At 41.5% G+C, this 21,343-nt stretch overlaps 1 protein-coding gene across 9 annotated transcripts in view; it reads left to right on the forward strand.

Moving 5' to 3' along the window:
• NEDD4L (NEDD4 like E3 ubiquitin protein ligase) overlaps nucleotides 1-21,343 on the forward strand; it is a 299,087-nt gene that overhangs the window by 152,336 nt on the left and 125,408 nt on the right. For 8 of the 9 annotated variants that reach the window (XM_031441829.2, XM_064480368.1, XM_064480373.1 and 5 more), the window contains 3 exons: nucleotides 9,761-9,842; nucleotides 12,435-12,473; nucleotides 15,043-15,096. In XM_031441829.2, the coding sequence (XP_031297689.1) occupies nucleotides 9,761-9,842; nucleotides 12,435-12,473; nucleotides 15,043-15,096 (175 nt within the window). Of the gene's footprint in view, nucleotides 1-9,760; nucleotides 9,843-10,942; nucleotides 11,066-12,434; nucleotides 12,474-15,042; nucleotides 15,097-21,343 lie in introns of those variants that run through there. The other variant, XM_064480371.1, reaches the window with a different exon arrangement.

Here is a 21,343-nt window from a genome sequence, read left to right on the forward strand (position 1 = left end):
TGTCAGCAGAGGCCTGAAGGAAAATACTGGACAAGGATGAGGCTTTTTCTGTGATCGTTAAATGGGCCAGCCACGTGTAGTGAACTCTTCCCTGATAGTCATTCATGCGTCTGTCATTAACACGTTCCCCCATCTGTAGAGTTTCTGCCTGAACTACCTCTTGGAATTCCTGTCTGTTTTACTTCTTTGGAGTTCTAGAAGGTTATTACCCTTGTGCTAAATAGTTTACATAAACATTTTCAGCAGATAATACTTCTATAGGCAGGAGTTAATTCTGTGGAGCATTTGGTAAGTGAATATGGAAGTACATTAGGGATAACTCAGGTTATGTTAATTATTTCAGTTATGTAAGTAGGATATTACTTAAATATTTAAGGTCAATGAAAGCTGATAATGAAACAGAATTTAACTGTTTGGTAAATTTAAAAGTATGTATATATTATTCTAAATATATATTGTCCTGTAGCTATATTTCCCATTAGACATTCTTCTGGGACAATTTTTAAATGAATTAAACACACACAGATAGTTTATTGACAAAGACCGAATGCTCTTTTAAATAACAATAGTAGGACTTGTGTGTGTGTTTAAAAATGCCCGTTTTACAGATTAAAATTTCTGTTTATGGAACCATGTTTGTGGTATTGTGATGGGAAGTTGTGGGGAAATGATTCATTACATAGACTTCTGTTCAGCCAGAGCTTTTAAGGAATATTTAAAGTTTATACAAAGTGAATTTGAGCTCTACATGTTTTTGCTGTGAGTGTCTACATATTCCTATGGGTATACCAGAGTCCTTCAGTTAGGGATCTTTTGGATTTGGGTTGTAACCTACTGCTTTATGGGGAATAGTCCTGCGGAGGTAGTAAGCATGATCATGCAAGTAAGGGTTGAAAACAGTGATTAAAAGTACCTCTGACCTATCAATATGGCAATTTGAAATTGCTGACTTATGTAATGATAGTATTTGGTATAATGGTCTCATTTGACTAAAGATTTCCATACTGTCCATAATGTTTATCACACATTAGGAGACAGTCCTACTGCACTACACGAGGGATGATCCACTGTAGTTTTAACTTCCTTGGACCATCTCTAATCTGGGAAATCCACATTTTTTAAAACCTCTTCCTGGATTATTTTTGGGATGGCCACTTAAATTAGGCAGTAAGCCCCTTGTAGACTTTGCAGACACTCTCAGGTTGTTGAACACCCCTTGTATGTGTGTGCCTGTGGTTTGGGGAGGATGAGCATGTGCTGATGTCTTCCTGGACTAGACTTTCAGAAGATACGCTTTTGTGCCGAATCTCCTCTAATCAATTTGGAAAAATGGTAATTTCTCTAAACAACTGCATGATTTGAATTGCTCCCCCTCCCCACCCTTGCCACCAAATATACGTGGTGGGGGGAGCAATTCTTGAGGCTTTTGGCAGAGTGGATTTTTAGACCCCCCTAAAGGGATGGTGCTAAGTGTTGACATGGTAATTAACCGCCACTTCACTGGCATGGGCCCCACAAATTGACGCTGTTACAATGGTGATGAAGCACATTTCCTATCGGGATATTTAACAGAGTTTCTAAGAAAGGGCATTCCCTTTTACTCCACTTAAAGTGTTTGTATGCCTTTCTTTAAAGGCTCTTTGAGGTGTCTTTACCCTGTTACTTAAAAAGGAAAGTAGTTGTTAAATTAGAGATTGATGTTAAAGTTGTGAGTGTCTCTTCCTCCTCCCTACTTTATTGGCACACATAGTATGTTTAACTTCAGTTTTCTACTTGCTGCCATTTGTTTGGGACCATTTCCAGTGGGAGCCCACTTCAGGGGCTGGCCATGAGGACTAGCCTTATCACCTTCCAGTCTCGACATCCTACCCCAAACAGTGACCACTTGTATCATTTGGAGTATATAGAGAAATGAAAGAAATAAAAAAAAAAATCACTCATGGTCTCATTAATGCAGTGATAAACAATATTTATAGTTTGGTATATTCATAATTGGGTAAGTTTGCTTTTATATTGTATTAATTATAATTTTTTAAACTTTCTTTTTAAACAAAACACATCAAGTTCTTCATGAATACCATTTTCATGGCTACATAGCATTTCATGTGTGCACCTGTGTACCAGGACATCATCTTTCCCTCAGGCATGAAACGGGAATTACTGACCCCCTCCTTACCAGGATTATCCTTAGGATTGGAGAGAGTGTATACGTGAGGCACCAAACACAACACTGGGTTCTCAGAAAGTGCTTCATAAATAATACTAGAAGTTACTGTTTCTGTTCATAAGATTTTCCCAGCATTTCAGATCATCTTAGAATAGTCATAAAAAGTTGAGCTTTTTTGAGTTCTTAATATAAACAGCCAACTTTCATAAATGCAGCATCCGCATTGCGTACATTCAGTCTTGTCTGACTTTGGTCTCTCTGGAGGAGTAGACAGCTTCTTTGAGGGGCGCATCTGTATCTGTTTACCTCTGTCCCCCGCCTCCGCCTCCTCCTTTGGCCTCCCCCTTTGGTGCCCACCACAGTCTTTTTGCACGTGGTGGACCCTCACTGACAACTTGAGGAATTTAAATCAATTACTGGACAGTTTCTGAAAAGGGAGCAGTTTTTTTCCCCGTTCCCTTATGGCCTCGTGAGTTGCCATCTCTCTTGGCTCTGTGAAACTATTACTAGCATAAAAGAAAAGTGTTTTCTTAGAAATCTGTGGTGACTGACTGCATGTGCATGAGGAAATCACAGAAGGAAAATGTTGGAGAGAAAGACACGCCACAACTGCCATTTTCTTTGATGGCTGTGTGGACTTTTTAGTAACCTAGAGGTGAAACTTTGTCTGTTAGTGACTTCCACTGAATGGTATTTATACTACTGGAAGAAAACATTGGTTTTAATCAAAATTGGATCTTAAAAAAATAAATAAAACAAAACCTCTTAGCTTAAATATTTTCATGGGCTGCTGCAGATGTGCATAGCTAGAACTGTGTGTGTATGTGTTAGAGTAAAGAGACGCCCATGCAGTGCCTCCCCTGCCCCCCACCCCTGCCTCCATCTCCCTAGGGCCCTTGTGATCCAAAGTTGGGACCCTTGAGTGACTGGTTATAGATGGCAGGGGGCAAGGAGAGACTCAGTCCTGACTAGCGACTTTAAGACTTGGGTAGTCGGGCAGGTGTTAGGATGAGAGTAAAGTACTAGCTGCTCCAAACAGCAAAATCATGACTGGAGAATCCCAAAGTGTATTTTCCCGGCAGCTCCACAGAATATGGCAAAGCTGTAACGCTTTAATGCTCTTCACCTGCCTGGGACAAAGGTGAAAATGCGTGTCTGTGATGGAACCACTGCTCTCTCTGTGTTTGTTGAAAGATCTTACGTATTTAAGAGCAACTCACTGTCAGTGTTGGTGACAAGTGATGTATTTCAAAGTGAACTTCGTGCCTTTTCAGTAAATCTCGAGGGCTGGAATGAATGTGCATATTTCTTGCAAAAATCTTCAGTAGTCATCCATTTAAGGTAATTTTCTGGGTAGGAAAAAAAGGTTAAAGCCCATGTGAGTTTGTTATTGAGGTGCAGACCAGCCATGAAATTGCAGGGTTCAGTGCCTCATGCAAGAGTGCATTATGATTGTAGCATATGTGCAACTATTACTGTTATTTTCATAATTTTTGTACTTGTAAAAGTATTACTTGATCACAGTAGAAAATTTAGGGAAAAAACCACAAAGAAGAAAATAAACATAATTCATGAAAGTTATCATCTAGAGAGAACGACTGTTAACTATAGTTATGTTTTTCTCAATTACTTTCATGTATTTATAGAATTAGGCACATGTTTTTTAGATCCTGCTTATTCCTTAATGTTAAACCATGATTATTTCCTCTCATTTAAAAATATCCTTTGAAAAGATGATTTTAATGGTTTATAATATTCTAGCACATGATTATACCATAATTTATTTAACCACTTCTCTCTTGGACTAGAAGATTGCTTTTAATTTTTTCTTATATATGATGCTGTGATGAGTATCTTTTGCAGATAAATATTTGCCTGCATCTCTGATTATTTCTGTGGAATTAATCCTTAGAAATAGATTTGTTGAATTAAAGGCATGAGTTTTTTTAGTGCTTTGATGCCTCCTGCCATATTGCTTTCCAGAAAACTTGTGATAACTTCTTTCCAGTAGTAAAGTGTTAAAATGTCTGTCTCTCTTGAGAAAGTGTTAATTCTTTTGCATCTGTGACCACTTGTTAGATGAAAACTCAAGTTTTTATATTATCACACATATTTATGTGTTTTATTCTCTCACACTCTCTATGTAATTTTTTCCTTGTTGTTTTATAAGTGTTTTGTGGTATTTATTACGGATCAGTAATTTATGTCACAGTGACTGTGATGGTAAAAATGGAAAAGGAGGAGGGAACCTTCAACAAAACAAGTTTTCCAATGAAATGGTCTCTGGGTTAGCTAAATTGCAGTGTGTCATACCTCAGGTAGTCAAAACAAATTCGATCTCCAGTGCTCTGCTAATAAGGAACAGAGACATGATCCTTTTACAGCAGCACGTTAAGCAATTCCGTTTGATGGGAAAGAATGATTGCTTCCTTCAGGTGATAGAGTAGTGCTCCCTCAGGCAGCACTGTTGAAAGATGAAGACCTTTTCTCCCTGTTCTTCTGATATCCAGGTCTCTTGGAATGACCAGTTTACAGCTGGTGGACAAGGCGGTGCCGTTCCAGCCTGACTGCAGTCTGAACAACATCCAGATTGAGCACTTTTCCCGGTGGATGTGTCTCTGCCCTCCTCCTTCCCCTCCCTGCCCTGCCTCCTTTAAAATAGTACATAGATGTCATCAAAGACTAGTCTGATAAAAATGAGCACATAATCAGTGCAAAAGGACTGCCCTTTACTCATTCTTGTTTGTCACAGATCACTTGGGTGAGTCAGGTGGACATGGTCAGACACCATCCCCTTCATTAGTGATGTGTCAGGAGTAACTGTCCTTGTTCGGTGTGTCCTAGGAGGCTGAGCAACGGGAAAAACCAGAAAGTCTTATTTCCACCTCTCTATGAGAAATGACCTCATTCTTGAAACCTGGTTGAGGTCAGTGCTGGCCCATGGTCCTGCTGTCTTTCTATTAGAAATGGTGGGAGCAGAGGCTCAGAGAAAGGAAACAGAATTTTTAGCACTGGGCTCCATGTTAAGAATGAACAAAACAACAGTTATATAAAATAGATCTTCTCTGAGAAGTTTTGCAAATCAGAATGGATTTTTGGCCTAGATTTCTTGATGACTTCCTGTGAGAAAGCAGGTCCTTGTGGATTTTTTCTAACTGGGTGTCTTGGCATCTGTTAGTCTCCTGAAGATTCCATTCCAGTTGACAGGATCTGTCTTGTAGCCATTGCTTTCATGCAGAGTTTCTGGTGTGGCTCATATGTCCAAAATAAGGTGACATCTCCATTCTCTCTTTTTCCCCTCAGAAGTAATCTTTTGTATATGGATGAGGTGTCTTGTTTCTGAGTGAATCGCTCCAATCTCCCATCCAGGTAGTTTTTTCCTTCCAGACCTTACATACTCATTGGAAAATACAGAGGAACCTAAGATCCTTCATGACGCATTTTGTAGTTTGCCCAGCTGCCCAGCTGCCCAGCTGCCCAGCTGCCCACCCTAGACATGTGGATTTGGAGGCCAGGTCTGACTTTCCCTCTCCTAGTTTAAGTGAAACGAAATCATCAGGATTCTCCAGTAACAGACCATGAGCATTTGATTGGCCCATGCAGACTTAAGTACAAATGGGTCATCGTGGACACAGAGCAAAAGATTCCACAGCACACTCTCATGTGATGGCCTAATTCGTCAAGAGAGCCCAGTGAAAGGACTCTGGTTATAAAGGCAAGGTCTTAAGCGGTGCCTGGGAATTCGTACTTGTCTCAGAGTGGTGAGGGCTGCCTTGTCAGTGGGTGCCTCCTGCTCTTCTGTGGGCCACGTTGCTGGTCCAGTGAGGGACTGAAGCCACAGCACTGTTGTGTAGTTTGGGCCTCTGCACACAGTCATCCAGGCCTAATAGTTAGCGATGGGCACGACCTTCTCTCTCCTGACCCCCTCGCCGCGTTCAGCTGTCCCCCAGTTCTTGTGAGTACATCTTGTGAGCACTGGTCCTTTCTTTTTGACCCTCACTACCTTTGGGTTTGGACCTTTCTCTTTGGTGCAGAAGCCTTCCAGCTGGTCTCCCTGCCTGCTGTTTCATTCCCTTGTAATGAGTCTGATCCTGAATCTTCTTTATTTCCACAACCCCGTGATGGTGATGACGACGATGGTGGCAGTGGCTAACATTTATTGAGTGCTTACTGTATGTCAGGCACTATTGTCATTTTCATCTTACTAACAGCCTCCTTACAAAAGGAAAGTACTGCTCTTGTCCCCAATATACAGGTGGTGAAACTCAAGCACCAAGAAGCTATATGAGTTTCCCAAAGTCATACAGCTACAAATAGTGGGAGCCAAGACTGAGCCCCAGTGGTGATGGCCAGCTGCTTAGTTGCATGCTAGGTTCCTTATGATTTGAGCCGGGGGCCTCTCTCCAGCTGCCTCTTCTCTTGGAACCTTCTAGAGTTGATCTGTGCCAATGTTAATGTTCATAACTCCAGCTCCCAGCTGTCACCGGACCTTTGCTCAGGCTCTTCCCTCTGTCTTCCCTCTGTCCATTCAAGTGTCTTGGTCCTCCCCTGTCTCAGCCTTACAGAATCCTCTCTGGCAGAGATGCCCAGATGGACCAGTGCATGGACATCACCTGGGATACTTGACAGATGCAGATCCCCAGGTCCCAAGCCTGGAGATTGTGATCTAGTAGGTCTGAGGTAGGGCCAGGCACCCGATTACAGGTGACACTGGTGTGCACAAGGTCAGGAACCACTGCTGTGGAATGTTGGGTCCCAGGGTACTTGACACACTCAGTCACAATCATTGCTTTACTTCTGTGCCCCATTCAAATGGGGCAGGGACAGTGTCTTTTATTTCTGATGCTCTTGTCCTTGCCTGGAGTATAGCAGGCACTCAGTTCATACTAGGATGGTGTTTGAATCCATTATCAGTTTGTTTCCTTTTAAAGGCTGAAAAGAAAGAATGTTAATACCTAAACAGCTTCACTACGCAGAGAAAACGAAAGATTTACAAAACAGAATTTCTCTTCGAAACCACAAAGCACTGAGCTTCTTAGTAATGTTACTGCCAGCCCTGAGTGGTACTGCACACCAACCACCAGGACAGTAACTGGTTGCCAAGATAAGATTACCAGTTTGATCATCTCCACCCAGACCCCGCGGGGGCAGGAGTAATGAAGGAGCATGGAATACTTGGTGTGCTGTGGTTGGCCACACCCCCCCCCCCACCCCAGCCCCGTTTATACTGTGAGGTAATCGGTGTCAAGTCAGATCAGCATTCACAGCAGAAATAGGGGGCTCGGGAGGAGCCACAGAGAACCAAAAAAGTAAGAGAGGAAAGAATAGAGATCACGGTTATAACGGCTGTTTCTTGGCCAGTCTTTCACGTAGACACCCTTGGCTCTTATCTCTGCTTGGATGAGCACTCAGGACAGGCCCAGACCCGCCGGCCTTGTCACAGCTGGGAGACACTGTCCAAGACTCAGAGACCCCACCCTCCACCCCCAACTGCATGTGTCACTTACTGTGAACTATTCAGGGGCTATAAACTGAGGTAAATAAATGATTAGAAGAAGAATGTGGATGTTCCATTAAAGCGAGTGCCTGGCTCTTTATTGCAGTTACATAATAGGCAGCAATCAGGATAGCCAAGGGCCATGAAAACAAGAGATGGCAGTCAGCAGAGTTTATTGTGTTCTCTGTAACGTGGGATTATATGTGTGTGTGTGTGTGCGCGCGCGCGCGCGCACGCACCTCCACAGCATCCTGGGAGCCTGTTCTTGAGATAACAGAGATATCAGGCTGTGAGCTTTTTTTAGCAACGGCTTGGTGGCTGGAAATAGAAAATGGGTTTCGATAGCTAAAAAATTACCCTTTTCAAATAACTCATCTAGAACAATGGTTCCGAGAGCATGATTCCTGGATCAAGAGCATCAGCCTCACTGGGCATTTGTTCGAGATGCCAATTCTGCCATCCCAGCCCAGACCTATGAGATCTTTGGGGGTCTTCGGGGTTGGGGCCCAGCAATCTGTGTTTTGACTTCCCTCGTCCTCAGGCAGTTGTGATAAGCTAAAGTCCGAGAACCACCGACCTGGAAATATACTGATTCATCACCCAGACCGTGGCTGTAATTAGGAAGGTCCTCCTGGGGTCTTTAGATTAGGTTGTAGCTCTTGATTCTTCTTCATTTTGAGGCTGAGCGTGTCCAGACAAGGAGACTTGGGTGTATTCTTTAATGAAATAGCGCCTGTAGCTTAAGGATAAGAAATCAGGGATTAATTAACACCTTCTTCTAAACCAGAATGTTAAAAGTACTTACTCATAATAAGAGTATTTACCCGTAATAGAATGTAACTGAGAAAATTCTGTTCCTGTTTTTTTTAAGGAGATGTGTTGTAGTTTCCATTAAGATGCATTTATGATTAATAAAGTGCTACATATATGCACCAACAGTATTTTTCAATGGCTTGTGATTTGTTTTTTGGATATCGAGTGTAGTCCTGTTACTACTAAGCTTTTCGTTTTATCACACGTTTCTCTTTCCTTAAGGGATTTCATGGCATGTTTATTGAGCTATCAATTAAAAACCAATATAGTCTTAAGAATTTTATGATACTCTGTGTAATCTTTAGAAATATCCTGAACATTGCAAAATAAGGGTTAATAGTCATGTTGTATTTAACTACAAAAGGATGGTTCTCAAATTGGCTAGAAATAACTCATCTACTTCAGATAATCAGATAAATGAAAATTTGGGGATTGAATACCTGAGAGCCCTTTCTATGATTTTAAGGATCTCAAGTAATTAGGAGAAACAGAAGAACCTGGATCCCAGATTCTTATAACTAGATTTGAGCTACCCCAGTAGCTTAGCAATACTAGACCCTGTGATGAGTGGATTTACCAAGTTCTTAGTAGATAATCCACAGTAAGTAATCCATTCAGTACACTTCTTGCTAAAAGTTAACAGTTTTCCAGGGAAATGATGGGGACTCTGGAACTTGAAGTCAGGAAACCTGAAATTTAATCAGAATTTTACTGAAATCTGTAACTTTGGATAGCTCTCTGTTGACTTCCTGGGCTTTAATTTTTTGTTTTTGAGTTTTTGTTTTTATCTATAAGATGATATGTGTTGGTTTAGATGAACAATGCCTGCTTTAGCTCCACTAAAAGAAAAAAATTTTTTTACCTAGAAAGTGGAAATCAGAATAGAAATAAGATGCAAACTAAATTTTCTAGCTAGATTTTGCTGGTCTGAACAAATTTTGTATGCCTTTTAATAAATTTTATTGTTTAATCTTCCAGAATCTGTGCTTAGAAAAAACTATGGCAGATTAATTCTTTTGAATTAATAGGGAAGATGATCTTTAAAGACAGAATATGAATTTCATGTTAGGTTTGCTTTTAAATAAACATCATTTGTTCTTGTTGATAAAAACTTTTCTCAGTATGTTTTCCTAGAAAGCATGTTGAAAATATTACTGCTTAAGTTTGTGAAATTTACTAAAGCAGGGTCATTAACTGATATTTTTGTATTTGCATTTTAGGTTTTGACAACTTTCTTTTTTGTATTTGTAAAATGAAAAGTGTGATCCTGTTTTTTCTTACAGTGATCCATACGTGAAACTTTCACTGTACGTGGCAGATGAGAATAGAGAACTTGCTTTGGTGCAGACAAAAACAATTAAAAAGGTAAGTGTCCATCCTTAATTAAACTCCATTTAAGTCATAATTTAATGTGATTAAATTATGTGTTTGGGCTCATGTAGAAGTTTATATTTTAATTTTAAGATGGCAATATTTTTAATTTAAGCACCTATCAGAATTAAATCTAAAAATTCAACAGAGACCAAACTTTTCAGTGTTAACCTAAGATAATGGGTTTTGGCTTTTAGTTAAATGACTGTAAAAACAGTATTAAAGCAAGCATTACTACAAGTAGCAGGTTTTTTTCCCTCCAAAGAATAAAGCAAAGCAAGGATTTGTTCTTGATGGCTTGTTAGCTTATGAAAACAAATTTAAAGTAATTTGAAGTACATTTAATGAGATGGAATGGCTTGTGGAATTGGTAGGCACAGAAGGAATGGTTTAACTTAAAACAAGTATGACTGAAGGAAGTAAGATACTTAGCTACGTGAAAACAAATTTTAAAAATTAGTAATAAAACTATGTAACTTATGTGTGTATATGTTTCACTTTTCCAAATTTTACATACACAACTTCAATTAAAGTTTTCTTTCCCTAATTATATCTTAATTCATCTATCCCCATGTTTTTATATACATCTATAAAATATATTAAACTGATTACTCCCTATTTGGGACATTTATTCAAGGTGCGTGTTTTCTATCAAAAGTCCCACCTGTGCTTCAGTATTATTTATGGATTACTGTTATTTTTCCCTCCCCACCTTTAGGGGGTAAACAGTCTAACACTGTGTGATAAGCAGTTTCTGGAGAGCAGGATGGCTTAAAAAAAAAAAAGATACCTCCCCTGCTATTGTGCAGACTCCTGGGGTCTGTGGCCAGGGCGTTTTGTGTAAGGAATAACCCAGTGTGTCTTCCACCTGGCATTCTGACCGCGGCTAAAAATCAGTTTTGCAAACGGGAGCCGGTGTTTTGGTTAGGGGGGAGGATTCCTGCGAAGGACGGAGGCCATTGTTCCCTGTTGGGCGCTGTCACTGGTGCAGTTTCCAGTGGGGCGGGAGGCCCGCCTGGCAGGCAGGGCCGCCGGGGACCTGGTTGCCCGCCGGACGCGGAGGGAGCAGAGAACCAAAGCCACCGGAGCCGGCGATCCGGGAGACGGAAATGGTTTTCGTTCCCGAGGGGAGGTCCTCCTCCCTCCTCTCCACGGGAGAGGGTGTCGCCCAGTAGCTGGGGCTGCTCGGGCTGCCTCGCTCGGCAGCCAGACTCCCGGTTAGTATTTCTGTGCTGCGCTCGGGTTTAAGAACTGTTTTCCTCCTCCTCTCCTTGTGGCCGGGTACCTGGTCCTTCATGTGTTTTGTGGTCTCACGTGGCTGTGTCCTTCCCTCACCTGTCCTTTGCCTCTCCGCCTCCGCATTTCTAGGAAGCCGGTCCCCGGGTCCCTGGGAGGGCTACAGCCCGGGGCAGGCCTGAGCCCGCGCCCCCCTCCCCGGTCCTCCCGCTCCCTCTCACTCATTACCATCCCCGGCTCCATTCATGCCTGGAGGTATGAAACCCCTTTATTTAGGGTTGAATTCACTGTGGAGTTATGGGTGGGGAAAGCACTGACTTTTTTTTTTTTAAATGCCAGTTCGATGTTGTACAAATTCTGTGTTTATTTTACAGTGCTTTGTGTTATTTTGCTGCTCTTCGCCTTAGTATGTTAGAGGAAATAATTGATAAAGGCAAATATCATTCTAACTTAAAAATGTCTGTAGTCATTGGTGAGTCATTGTGATTTTTCAGTCTCAGATTTTTACATGTAATTTTTCAGAGATGTGTTTTGAGTAGTATGCGTGTCCAAATGCACAAACATGTGTATATGTATTCTTTTCACAGTGTGTTTTGTCTTAGTTTCAAAGGATGTTTGACAGTCCACCTTTTGTCCAAGCTGAGGACAAAAGTATCCTTTCCATGTCCCTGTGAGATACATATTTAAATAGACTGATATGGAGATGGATGGATGGATGGATGGATGGATGGAGCGAGCAAAGGACTGAAGGATAGGTGGATGAATATTTTTAAACCTGGTTATTTTGGGGAAAAAATAATTCACTTTTGGTTTAGAACCAGCAGGGTTATTTTTTTCCTTCACATTATATAATCTGATCATTAGTATTCTTTATAAAATATTCTTTAGATTTCAGTATTTAAATAGTGAACACTTTCACCTTCTACCACCTGCCTCATTGCTCTCCAAAACAGATTTGTAGCAGGTTGAAGGAAGTAAACAAAGTTCACTTCCTTCTTGATGGAATAATCATGTCAATGTGAATTTCTTGAAGGATGTCTTTATATTTTTATGATGATGGCTCTTTGTAGGTCCCTGGTATTATTCCTTCTGGTTGATAGCATGGAATTTATGGTTTCTTTTTGATGAATCATCTGTTTTATAAATACATCCCCTCCCCATCTAGTTTGGTTTATAGTATAGTCTCAAATAATTGACTAAATGCTTCTTATATTGCCATTTTGAAAATCTTTTAGCTATTTTGTTTATGATTAAAAAAAAATTTAAGCAAATATGTGGGTTGCATTGTACTAGTAACTGTTAATGTTTCAAAAGACTGCAAAAGAAATTACAAGATGATTTCTCTTCCAGACGCTGAACCCAAAATGGAATGAAGAATTTTATTTTAGAGTAAGTTTTTCTTTTTCTTTCTTTTCTTCTTCTTTCTTTCTTTTCTTTTCTGGTTTTTTTTTTTTTTTTTTTTTGTAATAGTTGTTATTGGTAGTTAGATTGTATTGCAATCCATTATATTGAGTGAAAGCTGTTAAATTTTTATCATGAAATTCCTTATAATATGAGAAACAGTTGGGTAGCTTCCTAATGTATCCCAAACTTTCAAAGACAAAAATCTGGACTTGTTTCATTTGGGGACATTCGAGTGAAACAAAAAGTTATCCAAAGACCATCTTTTAGATCTTCTATTCATATTTTTCTTTTGAAAAATAAGGTAAAATGTAATTAAAACAATAACCTAATTATTTCTATGAGACATGAGCCTAACAGAGCCAACATGATTAAAACCAAGCTAAAAATTACCAGTCATGTTCCAGTTAGGAAAGAAAACTTTTACAGTTAAAATATTCAGTGTGAGTGTATGTGTGTATTATAAATCTACTTCTGGAGTTTAAATATCACCAAATTAGGTAAAATTTCCTTAGGCTTTTATGTTTAATATCTAGAAGGCTATATGTAGAAATGACTTGAGTTCTATGGATTAATAGAGATGACTGTTCTGAGAGTTTTTGTGGTTGTTCCTTTTTTTTTTTTTTGTACTGAAATTTTGAAAATATTAAAGTGCTCAGCTATTTAATGGAAAAGATTTTTTTCTCTTCAAGTTGAGTTAATTTTAATTGTCTGAATAGCTGTGGTATTAAAAACTGCTTTACCTCCAGACATGCTCCAGATGAGATCTGATTAGTATAGATTCCCAAAGGACAAGGTTACCATTAGAACCATTATAATTGGTCCTGATTTCTTCCTTTCAATCACAATAGTAGTTTATTTTATGTGCTCCAAACTTAAGACACTGTATACAACATCTGTTTTCTGTTACGTTCAGAGCTAAATTATGGCATTGGTATTTTAATACTTGGTGAGATCCTGTGTGTAGCCTTTACCAGATGTATTTTAAATTACTCTCTGAAGGACTGAAAAAGTGATGGGGCAGATAGGTGCTATTGGGCCCTTCGTTAACTCAGATACAACTTTCCATTGGGGATACTCCAGATGACTTAAACTTCTTTCCGTTTCACACCTTGGCCACATTTATGTAAATTGTAGTACATCCAAGATTTTTTCCAACTTACCTTAGCTCTAAACATATATAAACTCTATTTTGTTTTTTGGCATTTTTAAAAACCGTTTTTGTTGTATTCATTGCACAGTTCTTTACTGAGCGTCTACTGTGTGCCAGCATGTGCCAGGACCTGTGGGTAGTCAGCAGCACACCCCTTCACTGAGCTTACAGACAGACACTACCCCTCGTACACCTCCTTGCTCCATCACTGGGCTGAGAGCAAGCCGAGAGGTCAGAAGCACAAGTCGTGTTCTCTGTTCCGTCAAAGGTTATGTCACTTAATTCTGCATGGTGAAGCAGCTGACACTTTGTAGCAGTAGACATGGGTCCCACATCTGGCTCTACCACTTACAGCCTTTCTGCCCCTGGAGAAGCTGCCTGAGGACTGGCACCCCCCCCCCACGGGCTCCCTTCTCACTAGGAGACAGGCATCCTCACTTGATAGGGCTGTTTCCAGGATTTACGGGCCACGATAGAAATGAGAATGCTTCCTACCACGTCTCGCACGTGGTTGCTACTTAACTAAGTGATCCTTGAGTCTGAATGATGATTCCTGTTATTTTGGTGAGGTTTGGGTAAAGAGACAGAAAAGAAGCAAAAAGACATCATCAAAAGCCCAGTAGCTCTGACGCTGACCCCACAGTTGCTGGAAGTGGGACCATCTTTGATTTCTTTGTCTCTCTAATGGTTCAGAGCTTGGGCTCTGAGGAAGGGCAGGCCAGACCGGTGGGCATCCTGGTTGCCTTGCATCCTAGCTGTGGGCTTTGGGCAAGTCACTTCATCATCTTGGTCTCAGCTCCTCCTTTGTAAATTTGAGTGACAGTTACACATCATAGGGTTGCTTTGAGACTAAATGAGATCACATGTTTTTGATGTTTAATGAGGAGATAATAGCCTAAAAAGTATTCACAGAATGGAAAAAAGCTGCTTTCCCTATTTTATTATTATTATTATTATTATTATTATTATTATTATTATTATTATTATTATTATTATTATTATTATTATTATTATTATTATTATTATTATCATTGCTGTTATTAGCCTTAAGAAATTTCCTCAGGCATAGACCTTTGTGAGGATGTAGTCTTGGTCTGCAGGCATGAGGATGCCTTTTTAGGGGAGATTAAGGAACTTTTAAGAACTATTTAGAATTATCATTTCTTGTGTTAGAAAGGCAGCTTGAAACAAGCATTTCCTTCTTCTGGTATGCCTAAATAATAAGTGTAGAAATCAGGTATTAGAAAATTTGATTTAGTAGATACAGGATTTCCAGAAGAGCAAGTGGTTTATATTACACAATTCATTTGGGCACATTATAAAGTATTTTATTCTTTCAGTCTCTTATTTCATTCTTTGAATTATTTATGCCCATTTAAAAAATATTATTTTCGTCCTTTATAGGTAAACCCATCTAATCACAGACTCTTGTTTGAAGTATTTGATGAAAACAGATTGGTAAGTGGGTCCTGATTTTTAATTTTTGCTTCATTTTTTTTAAAAACAAATTTTTAGAGAAGCATCTTTTTAAAAATCTGTATTTATGTTGTATTTCTGACAGTATAAATGTCTTTCAAAATAACATTTTTTTTGTCCCATTACTAGTTTAATGTTTATAATTCAAACAAATATTTTTGTATGGGTAGGACAAAATTTACTTGTATATGCATATGTTTTTCATCATAGTTAATATTGTGAAAGTCACACCAGTGAGACATCAAACCGTACATGCTTCTGCTCTTCTGTTGGGGATAGAAAATGGTAGGCAAATCTGAGGGGCCGTTACTCATGTAAATGAACCTTTCAGGGTTTTTCTGTATCAGCCAGACTGTAAGACTGTGACATGTTCAATAGTGAATCTCTTTGGGAAAATAAAAATCTAATTAACAGTATATAGCAAAAAGTGAATCTATATTTAGCAGGTAAATTAAGCTGTATTTAAAAAGTGGTATTTTCTCAAGGGAAATTGGTAGAAAATACCTTCGAAGAACCAGAAATCTGCCTGAGGCATAAAACTGGTACGTTCTAACATTTTCTATAGATTGATAGTTATGTGTATACATATATACATATATATGTACGTACATACGTATGTACATATATATATGTAACTGACATAACTTAGATTTCATTTTAGAAATGGAATTTCAGAAACAAAATTCAGAATGCTTGCTTAAAGCATGTTGCCAGATTTAACTCCCTGGAATGTATACATTAAGTCCATGAGCCAAATGTTCCAAGTATGAAAATGAATATTATTATGATATGTTTAAGCTTTTAAAGTACTCAGAAGTGGTATTACAACTCAGTGTAGTCAGTTGCACTCAAATTTACTTTCCCTGAAACTTATGTACCGTTGTCCCTGAGTATCCATGGATTGGTTTCAGGACCCCTGCAGATAACAAAATTCAAGGATGCTCAAGTCCCTTATATAAAATGAAATGATATTTGTTTATAACCTACACACATCCTCCTGTATACTTTAAATCATCTCTAGATTACTTATGATACCCAATACAATGTAAATGCTATGTAACTAGTTGTCTACATGAGGCAAATTTGAGTTTTGCTTTTTGGAACTTTCTGGAATTTTTTTTCCCCAAATAATTTTGATTCACGGTTGAATCCAGAGTGCAGAATGCATGGATATGGAGGGTCCAACTGTGTATTATTTGCTCAAAAGAAATGTTTTTATGAAACCTTCTTTCTGCAGAATTCAACTGAAACTACAAGTTTTTGAATAGCTTGAGTTTAACACAATATTTGATCTGGAGGAGCGTTACAGTACAACTCATTTAATTCCCTGTTCTTGTAAATGAAACAGCTGGGTTTTGGAGCCCTTATGTAATTACATACCTGCTGGTCTCCTAAGTCTCAGGCCAGTGTCAGTGAATAGCGAGGGCTTTAACCCTTAGCATTGAACTTGGGAGTATATTTGATCTTGTGTGCCTGGTATTATTCTCCAAATTAGAAAGCCAACAGATGCTCGCCTACCATCCTGATACCTTTTCTAGTAAAATACGTGGATTCTCAGTGGCTTTGTGTTGAACTCGACATTTTGTACCTTGGGTGATACTTAGTACTGAATAGCTAAATCACTTTACCTCTGTGTATGAAGTTATTTTCTTGTTAAATCGAATGGAAAATTCTGCTTGAGGTTGCAGTTCGTAGCACTCCATCTCTCATCCAGCAAACATTGAACTAGGCAATGTTCAGCAGAGTAACAGTAAGTCCCTGGAGACACAGACAAAGCCACAGGCTAACCTTTACTCCTTCACTTATTGCGTATAAAATGCTTCTTCAAGGTGAAGAAACGGTCAGCTTTGAGGAAAAATTGCATCTTGTCAGATGTGTTTTAACTAATTATTTTTCTTCTATTAAAGGAAATTCACTGTAAAAAAAAATTATTTTTTGTTTCCCATTTCCATTGTCTAAAAGAATGACTTGCTGAGATGACCTTGCTGTGGGCCCTCAACTGTACTTCCAAGCCAAAAAGGGCTTTGAATGCAGAGCTCTAAGAAATCCCGTGTGAATACAAACTTTATCTGAAAAACTGTGTTTTATGTACCTAGCTTTGCCCCAGGCCATCTGCAGTGTTGTTACTGTGCAGTGAATGCTGCTGGTAGTGGTTTTTTCTTTGTTGGCTGTTAATCCAGCTAAGACAATAGGTGACTTTAGCAGTACTTGGCAGTTTTAGCATGACACAAACCGGCTCCCATTTCCCTCAGAGATCATTTTTGGCATTTAAAACACGTGCCTTTAGAAAACAGCTTCGGATATATGTAAACACAGGGTTAATTCTCCACACCTCGGTCTCCAGAGCTGTTGACAAAGTCATACTTTGCAGATTTTAAAATAAACTTTTTGTCACTCTTTGTAGCTTGGTATTCCCTTCCCCTTATTTTTTTACTCCCTCCTAAATAAACCTCTTTGTTAAATAACTGATGTTTCTGGATCATGAAAAAGAGTACGTTTAAAACACACAGAATATCTCCAAGTTAGCTACAAATCCGATGACAGCTTTTTGAACGTGGACTTTCACTTTTATTACTTAGGTCCTTTTTGGCCCTCCACAAAAATAGCAGGATTCTATGTTTGTATCCCAACTGGGGTGATATTGCTGACTTCTTGCTGGATAACGGTCAGCTCCGGGCAGCCTTTTTTCTGCTGGTATTTAAGTTAACTCATTTCAAAAACCACGTGCACACCCTTCTTCAGTTTTCCTTCTCTTTTTTCGGGGAGCGGGTATTGTTTTTTTTTTCCTCCTATCTGGCAGATGGGAGAGAATGTTTTCTCCAGCTGGGTTCCTTTCCTCTGCTACTACCATGTCTGAGAATCATATTATGTGTGAGATTGCCGCTGCCCCGCCCCCACCCCCATCTTTTAGGTGAAAAAGTGCCAGGAGGCAGACCACTGACTGGCAGTAAGTTCTGTCCCCTACCACTTATCTATTTTGTAACTTGTAGATCATGGTCTAATTATTTAGCACTGGAAGGACACTCATTCTGTGGGGTGTGTAATTGTATTTATAGTACGTTTTATTAGTTTGCATTCCATCATGGCAGTGCGGTGATATCATAAATAACAGAGGAACGTAACATCCGATTGCTCGTGAAAGGGTTTTTCCTGCAGCCAGGCATTTTCACTTGTCACTGTTTGGTTCAGTGGGAAAGGTGGTGGAATGCTGTGTGTGCTCCTGTGTTCAATGCCAGATCTCAGGCTCGCACTGGTTTGAGAGAGCCCCGGCGCCCTGCTTAGTTCGGGAAGAACTGTCCTGTGAGCGCGATGCGGTTAGATTTATAGCAGCATGGCTCGGAGTGTGTTTGCTGCCTTAGTCAGCTGTGAGAGCTCCCTGCTGGGGCCACTCCTGTCTGATGGAAAAGCAGCAGCTGGGAAGGTGCTGTTTCAGGCTCTTGCTGTTTAAAAAAAAAAAAAAAAAAAAAAAAGAGAGCGAGAGGGGGGAAAACTCCACTAAGTCCACAAGCTGGCATTGGAGGGGGAGACGGCGGTCATGTGGTTCTGGCCATCCTACCCTCTGTCACAGTGTGGATGAGAGCTTTTTGCTCTTATCCAATCATGCCTGGAATGCCGCTTGCCACTTGGGTTATTTCTGCTATCTGTCGCTCTTGGTGCCGCAGTGCTAACGGTTTGGCAGATGGGACACTTTTTCTTGGAGTTTGTGTCTTTAGTTTTTGACTTCTGGCAGCGTCGGGCTTGTTGTTGCCGCTCGCCCTCTCCCTCCCAGGCCCTCTGGGCACCATGGCCCATCGGCTTCGGTTTCATTTTGGCTCTAGTCGCAGCAACACAGCCCCCGAATCAGAGATCCTAGACCAGGAGAGAGAAGACGACTTTTTCATGGCATTCCACACGCTCCCGCGGAGGAGCGGCCCTCACCCCTTCACCCCGAACGGAGCAGAGGACGGCGGAGGCGGCCTGCAGGGAGGCGTGGGCGCGCTCAAGCGCAGCACGTCCATGTTCATCCCACAGCTCCTGAGCCCCGTCGACGCCCGTCCCACCCGGAGCTCGTCCGTGCAGATCTCGCTGCAGCGCAAAGCGGCCGACGGGGCCCCCGAAGGGTGCGGGCCGCCTGAGGGCCTGGACGGCGACGCCGGCTCGGCGTCTCGGGGCGGCTGCTCGGAGCCCGAGAGCCCGGACAGCTCCCCTCCCAGGGCATCCAGGGCCCCGGGCCCGCAGGTCAATGGCACGTGCGGCCGCCGAGCACCGGGCCCCGCGGCCCCCGACGGCCGCGAGGAGGCCGAGCCGTCGGCCGCCCGGGGGCCGGAGGGCGGCGGCGGCGGCGGCGGCGGCGGGCTCCGCATCCAGCACCGCGCCTCCAGCGCCGACGTGCGCCAGGTGAGGCTGACGCCCTTCGGGGCTGATGGCCAGAGCAGCCCATCGGCGCCGGAGCCCAGGCGCTGGTCCCTGCAGCACGTTCCAGATGCTTCTGGAAGTTCCGGGAAGCGGTGCTTTGTCTTCCAGTTGCAGCAGCCGCAACCTGGTGCGCCGGGGCTGGGTGGGGACTTCAACTTCGGGTTCACTGGCACCAAGGGGGACAGGTTGGTGAGGTATCCCCGCATCCGGCTAGAGAGGAGCACGTCGTACCCCACGCAGCCGCGAGCCGAACGCGGGAGCCCAACAGAAGAGCGCAGTCACCTGGGACACCCGGAGACGCCGCCTCGGGGCCGCAGGGTGGCTCCCGAAATCCACAGGACCAACTCCGTGGAAAGGTCGCCGCAGGGTCAGGGCTGCACGTTTAAGATCAGGCAAGATCAAAATGCAGGGCAACAGCATTTCAGGATTCTTGTGACTCGGGGGCCGGAGGAAGCTCCCCAGAGCCCCGAGGAGGATAACGCCGCCAGCTCTGGTTCCACGGGAGCCGGGGCCCCGGTAAGTTAGCATGCATTTCCGTGTGCCGGCTGATCGGAAGGGACTGATTCAAGCCCAGCAAGCTTATTCTGCAGCATAATTAAAGTAAACTCCATCATTCTCCCTTCTGGGAGTTTCCTTGCCTGGGGCCAGGGTAACTTAACGTTTCGCCGAGTTCTGGGACCCTGATTTGTGGTCCAGCCTTTGGTAGAGATCCATGAAACGAGTTAGCATTTCAGAAAATACCATTTCCTCAGGTCCGCACAGTCAGATAACTCTGCTTTGAAAATCCAGACAACCCTTTCTCAGTTTTTCCTTCCTCCTGAATAAAAAAATTTTTAAACTTTGTTACTTAAGTTGATCTGCCAGTGCCCCAATGCATTGACGTCGGAGATGCATTTAAAAGCTGTCTACAGCTACAGCCGGTGACACTACTTTGCTTTAAAAAATAATCAGTTCTGATACAAGGGGGACAATCTCGCCTTAAACTTGTCTAGTCTCTTAATAATTGTGTGAAAAGTTGGGCCAGTTTTTTCTAATGTCCTTTTAGCTCTGGAGGGCCATCCCTGGTTATATAATGTATTGTCTTAGTTTTTTCATCCCATTAAGTAATACTGAACAAGGGTCTTCATACTTGTGGGACAGGAAGAGATGTGTTTTTGGAGCAGATTGGCTTACAGGCCAAGGCGAGGCAAAACTGATTGGGGACTTGTTAATGGTCAGATTGCCCAGCCCTGCAATTTAACACTGCCCACTTGAGCGTCTAAGCTGGGCTGCTGTATATAGCATAGTAAGTGCCCTGTCTCCAGCTGTGGAAACAGACGCCCTGCAACAGATTCTGGCCTTTCTTGCTTTGTGTTCTTGCTCTCTCCCTTTCGGTGAAATGGAGCACAGAAAGACAGCTGCTCAACCCCACTGGGAAATGATGACTCTGCAGCTTGTATAGTTCGTTGGGGGATGAAAAGTTTCATCAGTTCGCTTTCTTTTACTAATAATCACTAGCCATTGAGTGGTGGGTTGTTGTTGTTGTTGTTGTTTTTAAGGGAAAACTCCTTATATTTTGAACTGGAAGTTTTCTCCCCCTGAATTTCGTGATTGCTGGTTTGAGGATATGACTCTGAAGTATCTAGGAGACTTTTGGTCTGGGTTTCAGTTGTAAATTGTGACTTTTCAAAGTGAATGGCTCAGTATGGCTGTGGAATTGTATCATCTTTTATTGCTGTGTATTGAGAGGTATTTTGGACGGTTTGAGTAAACTTTACCACTGCTCCATCATTGGTTTTCACCATTTTAGAGGTATAATCAGATGCTAAAGGCAAATATTATATTATTCTTGGTG

Source organism: Camelus dromedarius, chromosome 28, assembly GCF_036321535.1.
Source record: "Camelus dromedarius isolate mCamDro1 chromosome 28, mCamDro1.pat, whole genome shotgun sequence".
NCBI classification, from domain to species: domain Eukaryota; kingdom Metazoa; phylum Chordata; class Mammalia; order Artiodactyla; family Camelidae; genus Camelus; species Camelus dromedarius.